The sequence below is a fragment of the Harpegnathos saltator genome, unplaced genomic scaffold, assembly GCF_003227715.2.
Source record: "Harpegnathos saltator strain DR-91 unplaced genomic scaffold, Hsal_v8.6 scaffold293, whole genome shotgun sequence".
In the NCBI taxonomy this organism is placed as follows: Eukaryota; Metazoa; Arthropoda; class Insecta; order Hymenoptera; family Formicidae; genus Harpegnathos; species Harpegnathos saltator.
The window spans coordinates 450,914-464,960 of record NW_020230087.1 but is presented as its reverse complement, the minus strand read 5'-3'; the positions used below and the strand labels follow the sequence as shown (position 1 = coordinate 464,960).

The 14,047-nt window shown below is 44.6% G+C and overlaps 1 protein-coding gene across 3 annotated transcripts in view; it reads left to right on the top strand.

Annotated features, from left to right (window-relative positions):
• Positions 1 to 14,047, top strand: part of for (cGMP-dependent protein kinase for) — a 38,840-nt gene that overhangs the window by 19,446 nt on the left and 5,347 nt on the right. For 2 of the 3 annotated variants that reach the window (XM_025299771.1, XM_025299773.1), the window contains one exon: positions 844 to 1,010. In XM_025299771.1, the coding sequence (XP_025155556.1) occupies positions 844 to 1,010 (167 nt within the window). Of the gene's footprint in view, positions 1 to 843; positions 1,011 to 3,837; positions 4,385 to 14,047 lie in introns of those variants that run through there. The other variant, XM_025299772.1, reaches the window with a different exon arrangement.

The window sequence follows — 14,047 nt, the reverse complement described above, 5'->3', positions numbered from 1 at the left end:
GGCTTTTCGTTGTCCATTTTCTTTCATTCTCGACTCTGGTTTCTCTCTTCTTGCTGAACTCCCCCGACGAGAATCTCGTTTGCTCCATCTTTGATTATTTTCGTTGTTGTACGCGTCAATCGGACAAGTTGTTTTCGAATTGATGATTGGTTTGCATTTGGTAGACGGATAAGTCCGAGAGCGAGCGAGAGAGAGAGAGAGAGAGAGAGAGAGAGAGAGATGTATATTTGTTGTAACACACAAGTGAGATTTACTGGCACGATTCTGAAATAAAATTAAACGAAGTACATAGCGTCGTAGAAGTGATAAGAAACGAATCGAAAGTTTCAAAAAACGTGCGCTACAAACGAACGGCCATTTTATCGGTATTGATAAATGCAACTGGAGCAGCACGACATCAGCAATCAGACTTAAATCATATGATGTCGATGCGCTCATTAATGCTAGAGCAAGGTCAATTAAGGTATTTTTCTCTCATTGGAAGCGGTAATTGCGCGCATGAATGATCTCATAGTTATAAACGGGATTTAATTAACAACAAGCATTGGAGAAAATATGAATTTTTTCGTGTACTTAGTGCTTTCTATGAGAAAAAAAGAACTTAACCGAAAGAGCGAAAATTTTGCGAAATCGTATTATTACTTTACAACAAATATGTCATAACGATGTGAAATCTTTTTTTATTTCTCGACAATTCCACATCTATTTCAGTTCCGGAAATTGCATCTCCTCTCCCTGTTATGTTTATCAATTATATTCTATGTAGAAATATCATTTTTTTTTTTTTTTTTTTTAGCACAGCGAAAAGTGAGAAACTTGACGAGATCCTTCTTTTGTTTCAAGGTCCCGCGAATTGATCAAGGCTGCCATATTGGACAACGACTTCATGAAAAATCTGGAACGTACGCAGATCCGGGAGATCGTCGATTGCATGCACCCCGTTACGTTTCCGGCTGGCTCGGTAATCATAAAAGAGGGCGATGTCGGATCCACTGTTTTCGTTATGGAGGGTGAGTAAATGTAGTTTATGAGATAAAATGATTTTTCGCTTAGGGGAGATTCGTAAAGCACCTCAAATCACTTGGGAAGTTAATGAAACGATAAATAAAAGATTACGACGCGCGACAGAAGAAAGTTCTATATGTGTTTAAATATTTACTTCTTAAATATCCTCTCACGTTTTGTGAGATTCGCCTAATTAAAATCACGAAAATAATCTCGATCGTTTCCACATTGGACGAAGTGACGAGCTAATGACGAGTTTAGATGAACTTTGAAGCATCTAATGACATACAGAAATATAACGCGCTTGTGCAAATATGTTTCTCACACATTTTTATTACGTAAATGATATTTACAATTATTCTACGAAATGTATAAATTTGTGCACTTAATTATTTAATCTGTTTAATCTATGTTTTTGTATCCTGTCGCTGCATTGAAAATGAGTTTACGTAAACGCTATTATATCTGATTGCTTCAATACGAGGATCTCCTTCCTCGGGACTCGATTTCCTCCAGACAAAGTATCGCATCGATGTTATTTCATAATAAACGGCGTGTCAGTCATTTTTTATTTTCATGGAAAAACACGACGCTCGTCGTTTCTCTCCTACCTCGGTCCGATTATTAATGTTATCACTCGTCCGTGTCGTCCCGATCGCATAATCGAACGGTAACGTACACGTATTTGCTGATGTGCGAAATAGATTCTTTGTCATGGCATTCTTATATGATATTAAGATAATCAGAACCTCGGTAATAATTACAATCTGAGAAAATTTGAAAATTAGATTTAAGTTATCGCTTATATATTGTCAGCTATCTTGACCGATTATGCACACATACACGCATCTAGAATTCAAATACCTAAAAGCGAGACTCGTGTTCGATCGAAATTCATCAAGAAAGTGACAATGAATTACCGAAAAATGCGAAGTTAGCGCATCGTTCCGTCGCCAGTAAAAAAGATCAAGCAATAGCAAAGATGTGACGCTATCATATCTGCGTTATGCTATTTTTATTATTGAGCCATTTGCTCAGTAGAGAGAGAGAGAGAGAGAGAGAGAGAGAGAGAGAGAGAGAGAGAGAGAGAGAGAGAGAGAGAGAGAGAGAGAGAGAGAGAGAGAGAGAGAGAGAGAGAGACCCTTTTAAATCAATATTATCTTTCGCTACCGTGGCGAAGAGGTTTTTATCTTCGACTCTTCACACTCCTCTTCCCGCTAAAGTAGTTAACAGGATCTCGTTATGAATTCGGTGTCGCGGGTCTCCGTGGGGGCAAAGACACCGCAGTTTCCCTCATGTTCGCGTAGGTGAGTAAGTGCGATGCGGGGGCGAGAATGGCGAATTGAGAACCGCTGTCCTTTCTCTCACGAGCCGCGACCGACTCATGGTGGGGACTCCCGCGTCTCGTCGAGGGAAGGGAGTTCTCGTGGTGCTGTTCGCCGCTCACGGGCATACTTTTCACCAGTCGTGAACGCTGTCAGTGAGCGTCAGTCGCGACGCGGAGGCTCGTGACCGCGGTGTCCTCCTTCGGCAGGACCTTCTTCAGGACCGCGACTGGAAGGCACGTCTGCGACGACGACTCCTACGCGACGCTGCTCTGCGCGATTGCGATCGATCGATCTTTTTCGTTCACTCGTTTGTTCTTTCACGAAGAAGAGAGGAAGAGAGAGGGAGGGAGGGAGAAAGAGAGAGAGAGAGAGAGAGAGAGAGATAGAGAGAGAGAGAGAGAGAGAGAGAGAGAGAGAGAGAGAGAGAGAGAGAGAGAACCAGAGTCCTTTCGCCAAAGTAGTCATCAGGATTCATCAAGGACCTCGATCGACCTGGAGAACATACGATCCCGATATTTTGTTCTCGTTTCATCATCCGCCGCCGAAAGATTCCATCCGCACGATTTCGTCGCCGATCGCGCCGTTCTTGAAAAACGGAAAGGGATCGGGATCGCATGGAGAACGACACTCGACGGAAGTCGAGCATCCTGTAAGCGACTCGCGAGAGGTTCCCGTGCGCACGGAACCTCGAAACGATCGGTTGGTTGGTGATGGCAGCACGGTGGCTACCCGCGTGGTGTTTAGCGACGCGCCGGTTTGTCAGTGACGGACACCGGCGAACGGAAGCCGCGAATGAATTGCAGTGAACGCGTCCGATCGGACGTGAAGCGGACGTGAGGAAGCACCGATTCGCGGTTGTTCGCGCTCGTCGACGATTTTTCGTCGACCCTCTTTCTCTCTCGACAGGCGGACACGCGTAATTCCGGGAGAACACATCGCGCGGACGTGACTCTCCGCTTCGGGCGATTCTCTCGGATCCGCGACGATAATCGAAGACAAGTGGGCTCCGACAACGCGCAGAGAGGTAGAGTCGATCTTCTGTCTGGACCACCGCCAATTTCAGCGTGCGCGACGATGCCTCTGGCCTCGACCAGAGCTACGCGTTCCCGCACCGGCCAGTCTGTCATCCGCAGGAATCCACCGACAATATTCTCATAGGCGACTTTAACGTTCGGCAAACGGCAGACGAGATTGCTCGCGCAAACGACGACAGGCTCGCGCGAGTGGAAAAGAACAAAGTCGGGGAAAATGCGGTCGACCGTGTGGAAATACCGTCAAGCTCGTCGCACCGGATGAGAGCTACATCGGCATTGTCGCCGTGTACGCCGATTGGCGATCGGCCTTTGACCTTTGCGCGCACGCGCGCGCTGAGCAGTTCGAGGACCGGGGAAAAAGTCGCGAGCGAAAGTCTCGAGTTGGCGAGCTGAGCTAAGAACGGGGTCGACCTCTCTCTCTCTCTTCCTCTCTCTCTCTCTTTCTTCCTCTCTCTCTCTCTCTCTCTCTCTCTCTCTTCCTCTCTATCTCTATCTCTATCTCCTCTTCGACTCGCCGAAGCCGCGAACTCGAACTCGAGGTCATGAAGGTCCGAAGTTATCCTGGTCGGGCGGTTCTCGAGGACTCGGAACTCCTCTTGGACCCGGATGCGACGCGCGGCCGAGCGATGGAGTTGCTCTACGAAGCCAGTTGGCGAGAGTGCGGTGTCAATTGGGCCAACAATAACAATGCGGGCAGAAACGGAGTTAAAGTTTCCTCCAGGCAGCAGGAGGACGAGGCCTTACACCGACGGCCATACACCGACATGGTGTCGCAGCTCGTGACCGAGCTGGAGGAACATCCGACTGGATGTTCGTCGGCGACGAGGGAGAACGCACGGTCCAGGGGATCTAGCAGCACCGACAGCGACTGTTCCGACATGAACCAGCCGACAACCGGCAACGCTCAGGGGGGCTTCCTCATTCCAAGGCCGCGACTGATCGTGCCGGTTCACACCTACGCGAGGAGAAGGCGCACCGGCGCGCCGCAGCCTATAAAGAAACGCCAAATACGCGAAGGTATATATCGGCCGCGCGCGCGCGCGCGCGGATGTCGGACGTCAGACGCGAGGATCGGGATCGATTTTTACTCATTCTCTCTTTCTCTTTCTTTCTGTTTCTCGAAGAAGGGATTGAGAACGATTTTATGACCGGCGCGATCGTTGAAGGCTTGTTTCGTTTATGGGCTGAGGAGTCGCGTGAAAATTTCGATTGAGCACTCTTCTCGCGGTGTTTGAATGCTTGCTGTCAGAAAGCATGCGGCAGAAAGGAAGAATTGAAGCCCAACATTGAGTCGGAGTCCTCTCCGAAAGGGGAAAGAGAAGTCCTTTCAACGGAAAAATATCTGATTCTAAATTCCCAATTTGAGTTATTACGGTCATTAACTCTTTCACTGTTAGTGGGAGGTATACTTCCCACCTTTTCTTGATTCAATTTTGCATTGTAAATCACATAATTCTTATACCCAATTATATTAATTTATGATTATTTATAACAAATCAAAGTTGATGATTGAAAAAAAATGCTTTTTTTAGGGAAAAATCGATTCCTCGCGGAGAGTATTGAATGTAGAGGTCTGAAATTTTTACCAAATATTTTTCTGATGTTGTACAAAGACATATATTTTTTTTTCAGTATTTTTTGCAGGTTAGATTTTTTTTTTTAAACAAATATTTCTACAAAAACGGCCGAGATGTGACTCTTTTGCACTTTTTCCTAGTTTTGCTCTATTTTCCTAGTTTTTTCATTCTCTATCTCCATCTTATTCATACTTCATATCAATATTATTTTACTCAAAAATGAATGTTTAATCTCTAGTAAGCATAAATGTGCAGTATTGAACCTACATTCCCACATAAATTTTTTCCAGCTCGATCGAATTCCATCGTCTAGAATCATATGTTCTTATTACAACCTGGTCATTATTTAATAATAATTGGAATTTTCATTAATTTTGTACATCATGATCGCCATATTGAGCCATATCCGCCATTTTGAATTTGACAAATCTTACTTTAGATTCGTAATCAGCGACCCAAAGAATGTAGAGCTACCAAATATTTTAATAATTTTCTCAAGGGAAGTTAATTCAGCAGTGAAAGGGTTAACACGGGTCTTAGGCCCATGGTACGAATAAAAAAACGTGAGCAGTAAGCAAATTGACTAACTACGATTTATTATTCTTTTTACGATCTGAGAATATTATTCTTTCTACGGTCAATACACTTACTGCTCACGTTTTTGCGCGTCTTCGGTCTCTCAGAGTTTAGTCAAGACGGAGTATTTGAATGAGCGTCGTTTGAGGATCACTCGAGGACAATGTCCGATTATTTTCAATTGATATCTGCCCGTAAGCTTTGCGACACCCATATGCATGGTGATTACGATTATTACGAAAAAAACCCACGTCAGTTTAACAGCGACTTCCGTCTCGATGTACAGTCTGTAAAGTAAGAGCGTGCACGGGTTAATGTGTAGAAAAATTTATTTTTAATGATTTTTAAGTACATGGATTTGTTGTACTCCATGAGAAGAAAAATACTATACCATTAATAATGAGTCGAGTCACCACCGGCATTGATAATTGCCTGGCATCTCCGAGGCACTTTCCACTAAGTTGACTGCGTATTCGTTCGGTAAGGACCTCCAAATGAGACGAATTTGTCGTGTCAGCTGCTTCAAAGTGCACACTCTTTTTCCTCGAAGCTTGTGCTTGAGATATGTCCACACATTTTCAATGGGATTTGCATCTGGCGACTGCAATCGCCAATCAAGTGTGACGATGCCAGACTGCTCTTTCCACTCGGTGCAAAGCTTGCTCCGGTGTTTTGGGTCGTTGTCTTCCTGTAAGATCCAGTCCTCGTTTTTTTTTATGAAGCATCGTTCAGCAGTCGGCAACAAACACTTCTCATAAATTTTAAGCATTAAGGTCGGGTTCCGCTTAAACAAATTCACAATTTTTTTTTTTTCCATATTCGGCGTCACTTTGCCTATCGAGCCACGTTCTGGCAAGCCATCGACATTTTTGATCTTCTTATATTGCTGAACCCACTTAGCGACTTCCCCATGTATTTAGCAGCCACTGCATATGACATTTTTGGTCCTTTGGGGTGGAAACAAAGGAACACAGCCTCGTAGAGCGATGCGTATGCGGCACTCATGGCGGTTAACGCGTTTCTCAGGTTAGAGTTCGACGCCAACTGAATCTTTTGTGACAAAGCATTCACGACAAAGATTTCATCTATCGGCTCACAAAAAAACTAGGACGATATTTGAAGCCAACTGCCATTTATGCCGTGTACGCTCTTTACAGACTGTAACAGACGTATCGGAAATCGGCCGGTTCTCGAAAGACGTCTGGACGTCCAGACGAAGGAAGAGAAAGTACGCGATTTCCAAGACGCTTCGCGTGTGTGGCTGCCGGATGTAGTTATTCCTTACAATTAAATATGTATGCGATACGCGCTCAACTTTATGCAATTATTACCCGACGTACAAGGAACGTAACGCGATGTCTGATTACGCGCGCGTACACGTCCGCGACACGTTCTTGTAACACGGGCGAATACGCCCGCACAAAGAGAAGAAAGGTTTTCGGCAGTTCGCCGCGCTGTCGCGTCAAGCCGACCTCGATATCGTATTTTTTAGAGCACAAAACCGGATTATATCTCGCGAAATGCGCGACTCTCTTTGTCTGTTCCGCCGCTGCTCGAGAAAAGCGATATCATTGCGCGCGCTCGGCGTGCATCGTTCACGCGACTGCGATGGCGATCCTCGCGAATTGCGGCGAGATACGTTTCATTTGCACAACCAGCCAGAGCCAGGATACCAGGAGCTTTTGTGCATTTTCTGTCGCCCGCTTTTAAGCGCGGCTCGGCTCGCGATTTATCTCGCGTCGTCCGCCCGCACCGTGAAATCGTTCTACAAATTAACGATGCGGAACGCGTGAATAATGCACGAATGATGTTCAACATTCTTGACATTCGCGAAACGTTCGCTCTCCGCCGCGAAAGCATCAAGCGTGTGTTTTTTTTTCTCTTTCTTTCTTTCTTTCTTTCTTTCTCGACTGGTTATTTAGAATTTGTAATGCAGTTCATTTCACACACGCAAAATACGACCCGCGCGCATTTGGAACTTTCTAAACATAGTCTCGCGTCTGTACGAGACTTTACGCTTGTTACGCCTAACTGTATTATCGATACTTCGCTGAAGATAAATTACGTTGACTTCGGGCAATTTTCTTGATAAAGTTAGTCATGCCACATTCGACGCGCACCTATCATTCGCAAGAGCCGATTTACGGCGTCGGTGCGCCGATAGAGAGAAAGTCGCGTTGGTGGGCGTAGGGAGAATAATGGTAAGCATAGCTAGTCATCGTCGTTTTACATCCACTGTGCACTGCCACTCGAAAACACGCTTAAGTCGCGATTCAAGTTTACTTTGTGCTCGTGTGTACTTCGAACAATCGTTCAATCGGATGTTGTTCGATACCCCGACCGTTCCCTCTCGTGGAGCATCTGAAAGATCGCCCGACGCTCGCTGCTGCTAATGTGCATGCTTATCTAAATGCGCTTCTTTACGCAAGATAAAAAATGATATTATGTTTACGTTACACTTTACGTGCATGCCGCGAGACGCTGACTCTCTGGCTCTATCTGCGTTGATAAACGTCTGCGCATTGAATCGTCTTGCGAGAAATCGTACGTCGAAAGCGGATATCTAATAGTCCCAAGAAAATATTAATATTTCGTCTCTCAAGTACGCAATTTGCGCGAGACGCGCGTCGAGTAAATCGTCAGTAATAGAAAATGCAAGAACGGAGCTCGATTGCGAGAGCAACATTTCGCACCGGAATGCGAAATTTCTCTTTGCGCGACTCAAACCGGTCTCTCCAAATTTCCTTTTTATCCCGTTTTTTCCCCTCACCGCGCTTTCTAACGCCGAAAATATATTCGGACGTCCGTCACCGATGAATTCCGTGCAGCCGTCTAAAGATTGCGCGACAGCTGCCACGTACCACCGGAAATCCTCTTGTCATCAAGCTCGCGCGTATTTTTGAGGGAACTTCATCGGCGGCGCGTTCGCGAAACAGTCGGCGAAAGACGATCCTAATCGGTCACTTTCACCCTAATCTATCTGTTCACGTGAGCGCACAATGTGGCAGCGATCGCTCATCCGTCGGACAGGGAATCGCGAGACTTCTTAGCTATCTTAATTCCGTAATTAATCGTCGCGCTTAACTGTGTGCTTAACACGCGACGAACCGTTAATCGGTAATTGAGATTTTTCGAGAACGCGGCTGGAAATTATCGTAAAAAATGATTCCGATCTTACAACGACGCGAATCCGAATGATGAATTTTAATAAAAATAAAAGTAAAAAAGAAAAGAGAGATCTCCTAGAAAAATGGACGACAATTTCGCGTTTGCGAGAACAATCTATTTATTTATTTATTTATTCATAATATACGGGTTTGAACCTTTTGTTGACGTACATACATGACGTACAATACATGAGAATAGTGTAACGATCTCAAGAAGAATCTGATACAATTAAAATAAAATTTTTCATTTTTTTTTCCTTCGCATAATATTATACAGATGGTCCGATCTCACGATAACGTGCAATACATATCTCGCTATAATAATACGATATTATATTATTCAGTCATCACATACCACGAAATCCTTCAAACGCGATCTTCTTATAGCCATTATTTTGACAGTAGCGACTCGTTAATTGGCGTATAAGATCGCGTAGATCCCGCGATTTATTTTTACCAGAGCGTCATCGTGACTCACTATAACGACCATGGGAATATGTCTGACGCCAGCAAAAGCAAGTGCGCTCTCGAGTGTATCGCGACTGTAACCGCCGTTCGCCGCTAATTAAAATTATAATTGTCAATAAACTACAGCGAGAGAGAGAGAGAGAGAGAGAGAGAGAGAGAGAGAGAGAGAGAGAGAGAAATAAAGCTGTTGCGTGGCCCACGTGCTCGCTCGCTTTATTGTACGTACGGCTGGCATTCCAGTTGCAGGAGAGCGAATTGTCTCGTGCACTATTGAGTTGTGAGGTCTTTTCTTCTCGGGGAGCGGGAACGATACAATGCGCGACGATATCGGTATCTCCATTTGATGATTGATCGTGTGACGTTTATATATGTCGCTCCATTTAATCGTCTCGTTTCCGCGGAAACGGTTTGCTGATCTATCGGTCGGCGGCTTGGTTGTCCGAGGTGAAGGGTGAAGAATTACGAGGCGGAAAAAGTATTACCGGTAATGTTTAACAACCGGCTGTTCGCCGCCGGTCGATTTCCGCAATCGTGAACATTCCAATTCGACATCCTGCTTCGCGCGCCTTTTACGCAAAAAACCGTGACTCTACTCGCGATTTAAAAGTAACAATGAGGTAATCCGCGGCTCGCGGTCACCGGTTTCCGAGGGGTCTCGCATTGATGATGACGTTCGTAGCGACCCTCATGACCGTGCACGGTAACAGGGCTCTCTATTTCTTTGTCGAGGCGTTAAAACCGGGTATTATGAACGTCGGCACCTCGGCGGGAGACTCGTTTCGCGTACTCTCGCTGGAAAATCGCCGTCGCGAAGGTCAACCGGCGAAAGTGGACGACACCGCGCGAGAGTGTCTCGCTCGCTTCGTTGTCGAAAACTGCATCGTTGTCATCATCCCTCGGCGATGCGAGTCCGATCGAAATTACGCGCGTCAACGGCACGTAAACAAATTGCGATTTTCCACGGTGGATTTTGCGGGGGAAAATTTCCGAGGAAAATCGCTGGGAGTGAGCCGCACACACTATCGTGATTCGCTTGTCTTCGGCGATCGCCCTTTCACGCTCCAACGAAACGCGGAGCTACCGGAGTAAGCAAGCCGGAGCGGTGGGAGTTCGGTTACGCCGGTTTTCAGCAAAACCTCGAGGGGATATCGTGTGCGAAGCGTAAACTCTTTGTCCTGTTATGTCGTCATGCTAGGCCTTCCATCATTTGTTATATATATATATATACACAGGGTGCTAAATTTCAAACGTAATAGGTAAAAGATCTCGAAAACTATGAAAGATATTAAAAAAAGCTAAAACACGTGTTCCATGATTTCGAAGGGGAAAGAGAATGGCATTATCAGTTTTTTATTTGGAGGGTATTTGCAAGGTCAGTTGAGGGTCAACTTAATTTTTTTAAATGGAAAGCCCAATTTTTTATTATATCTCCCTTTTCTACCAATTAATTTTAACAACTTTTGTCTGAAACATTTTTTTATTTGCCTAATATTTTTTGAAATATTTAAGGAAAACTTGGTAACTTTTTCAACATTTAACTTACGATATCTCGTTAACTATTCGTCGAAAGAAAAAATAGTATTAGACTTTTTTACTTGATTTACTATTAAGAATATATTACTTTAATAGTGCCCTAACTTTTGTTAACTTATCGACCTTTGGAGATTCCAAAATTATTAAATTAACAAAAGTTAGGTTTATAGTATTATTATATAGCACTGCTATAGTAATATATTCTTGATAGTAAATAAAGATAGTAAATAAAAAGGTCTAATATTATTTTTTCTTTCGACGAATAGTTAGCGAGATATCGTAAGTTAAATGTTGAAAAAATTACCAAGTTTTCCTTAAACATTTAAAAAAATATTAGGCAAATAAAAAAATGTTTCAGACAAAAGTTGTTGAAATTAATTGGTAGAGAAAGAAGATATAATTGGATATAATAAAAAATTGGGCTTTCCATTTAAAAAAGCTAAGTTGACCTTCAACTGACTTTGAAAATGCGCTCCCAAATAAAAAGCTTGTAATGCCATTCTCTTTCCCCTTCTCGTCCCCATGGAACACGTGTTTTAGCTTTTTTTAATATCTTTCATAGTTTTCAAGATTTTTTACCTGTTACGTTTGAAATTTAGCACCCTGTATATATACATATATGTATCTGTATATTATATTATATCAATATATACGCGCATCTGGGCAAGTGTCTCGTGGGTATATTCAGCGACTATCCGTGCGCGAGCGAGCCGAGTAACCGGGAAACCAGTATCGCTGCGGTGAACACGGACTTACACCCGACGGATGGACGGACGTATCCCGACGAGGATTTTCTCTGTTCTCCGTTTTCTTTCTCCTTATTCTCTCCGCCTTTCTCCGCTGGTCTGCTGGTCTCTTTCTCTACCGCGAGGAGGAGGCGGCCTGTCAGGGTGTCGGGTGTATCGGCTGGAGCCCCTTTGTTCCCTCGTTGAAGGCATCAACGATCGCGGATGTCATGTGCTGGACGCTTCGACCGGGGCTCGCAGCCGTGACCACGAAATATGGAAATCGACGCCTCGCAAAAAATACAAAACTCACACGCGAGCGTGCTACGCCGGACCACGACGCAAGACCATGAGTCAAGTCGCGCGACACGCATCCTGCTGCACTCCTGCGTCTCTCTTTCGTCACGAGGCGTTTTTCTTGTCGCGCGAATTTTCTCGCGACATGTCCGAAACGAGAGGCCGAGTTGGCGAAAGGGGATTTTTTCTGACAGACGGTAGGACGGTTTCTTGTAGATAAATTCGGAAAATGGAAGCGACTTGATTCTCGAGAGAAGGCACTCGTGACAATACGCGGATCTTTCTTTTGTTATTCTAAACACCTGATTACCATGCCACTTTTATAGAGCCGGTTGTGGATCAATAATGAAGCGATGATTGATTAAGGAAAAGACTATACGAGACGTTTGCGTTAATCTCGCGGTTCGAGACCGCGACATTCGAGACGAGCAGCAGATCTGTTGCTTATGCAGCGTGTGCATATTACAATGACGATGTGGCGTCGGACGTTTGCTAAAACAAGCGACCTGCACAATCGGTTGTTTTAGTGGAACGATATGACGTTGATGATACGTCAGAAACGTCCGTGTCTCGCGAGTATAAACGAAATCGCGCGAAGTAATCAACTTCGTCGTCGATTTGTTTCTTTCCGAGACGCGCGTCACGAACGAGTGATAAAAGAGCGCGATAAGAAGGAGACGAACGAAGGACAGTTCTCACGGGGGATTTACGTTGCGCGTTACGTCGTTACATTATTATCATTGTACGCACACTATGATCGCGCGGGTAACGCGCATGTCGGTGCGCCGCGTTACTCGCGCGAATCAAGCGACGTGGTCGCGCCGATCGAAAAGAAGAACGCAAGTCGCAATGATTTGCGCAATTCGCCGACACTTGACTCGACTTCTTCGGCCTGAAACGCTTACTCAGACTTCACCAGCGGGGGCACTGTTCTGTTCTCGCAACGGCCCGCGGCTCAATAAGATTCTCACGTGCGCGGATCTCGCGCGAAGATTACGATGCTTCTGCGAACGATACGTGACATTAACGAGAAGATTGCGATTCACCGCTCTTGTCTTTTCTTTTTTCAACTTTGTCTCTTGCGGTGTGGCGTCGTAACGACGAACGTAATGACGTTCGCGTTGAAGAGCAATCATTTTATCGATTTATTCTTAGGTTTTTAGCACGTCGACTGCCGACACAGTGTGCCGACACACTCCGGGGGACCGACGGTTAATATTGGCTAATTTAAAATGTAACTAATTGCGTGTAGCAAATTAAATATATATGGCAAGCAGGACGTCGATCAGACGAGCCAACGAATGTATCTGCCGTATAAAAGAGGTAAATGTCCCGGTAACCGGACGCGTTCAAGCTCGTTCAAGCGTCGTCACAAAAAATACAATACATAATATTAAGAATAGTATAATATTAATGTAAATACATTTTGATATAAATTTACATTTTTTTGAAAACTCAAGTAGAGAAAAATAATTCAAATCAAATTGGATATATTTTTTTTCCAATTAATCGTCAAATATTGCAGTTTTTTTTTACAATAATTATTACTTTCATTTATTATTATTAAGATAAATAGTAAATATTTGTTTTCAAAGTGGTCGGGGGATACTGGGATACGTTTATCTTATTTAGCGATTCCAATTCGAGTTGAGCATCGAAATATTTCAGCATGACAGGCAACGTGTTAACAACGTGGTCGGCAAACGCTGTTTTTCGTGGCGAAACAAACACGACCTCGCCGCGATAAACGATCGCAGGAAAATTTTGTAACCACAGGTGCGAAAATACATCCATCCATCCATCCATCCATCCATCCACTCAGTCTAATCGCTCCCGACATCTCGCCGCTCGTAATTCTTCTTTTCTTTCTGCGGTACGCAACACGCCGCCGCGCCGCCGCGGGTGCTTATTTCTTCATTAGCATCGTGATTATGCGCGCGCTTTCCAAAGTTTGTAATGGTGATGCGCACGCGAGCGATATCCTCCGAGTATTCTGGACTTGCGTACGGATACGCCCTTCGTGTATGAGCTCTATCTATACAACACGCAACTTTGCTCGCACACTCTTTGAGCTTCGTAGCAATTTGCGAGATATTAATCGGGAGAAATGGCAATCCACGCTGATCTTATCGGGATTGATTTGGGACCGACAGCTGAACGCAGCTCTCGTTTCACTTCGATCAGAATGAAGCATTTCAAACGATTTCTGCTCGTGCTTTGTAACAGAAGCGACGGAATACGAACGAAGAAAGAGACTCGATGTTCGTGGCTTTGCCGCCGTAAATAATTGCGTCGGTTTCGCCAAATTTGTGTGATTGCCGGTGCACGGGAGCGCGG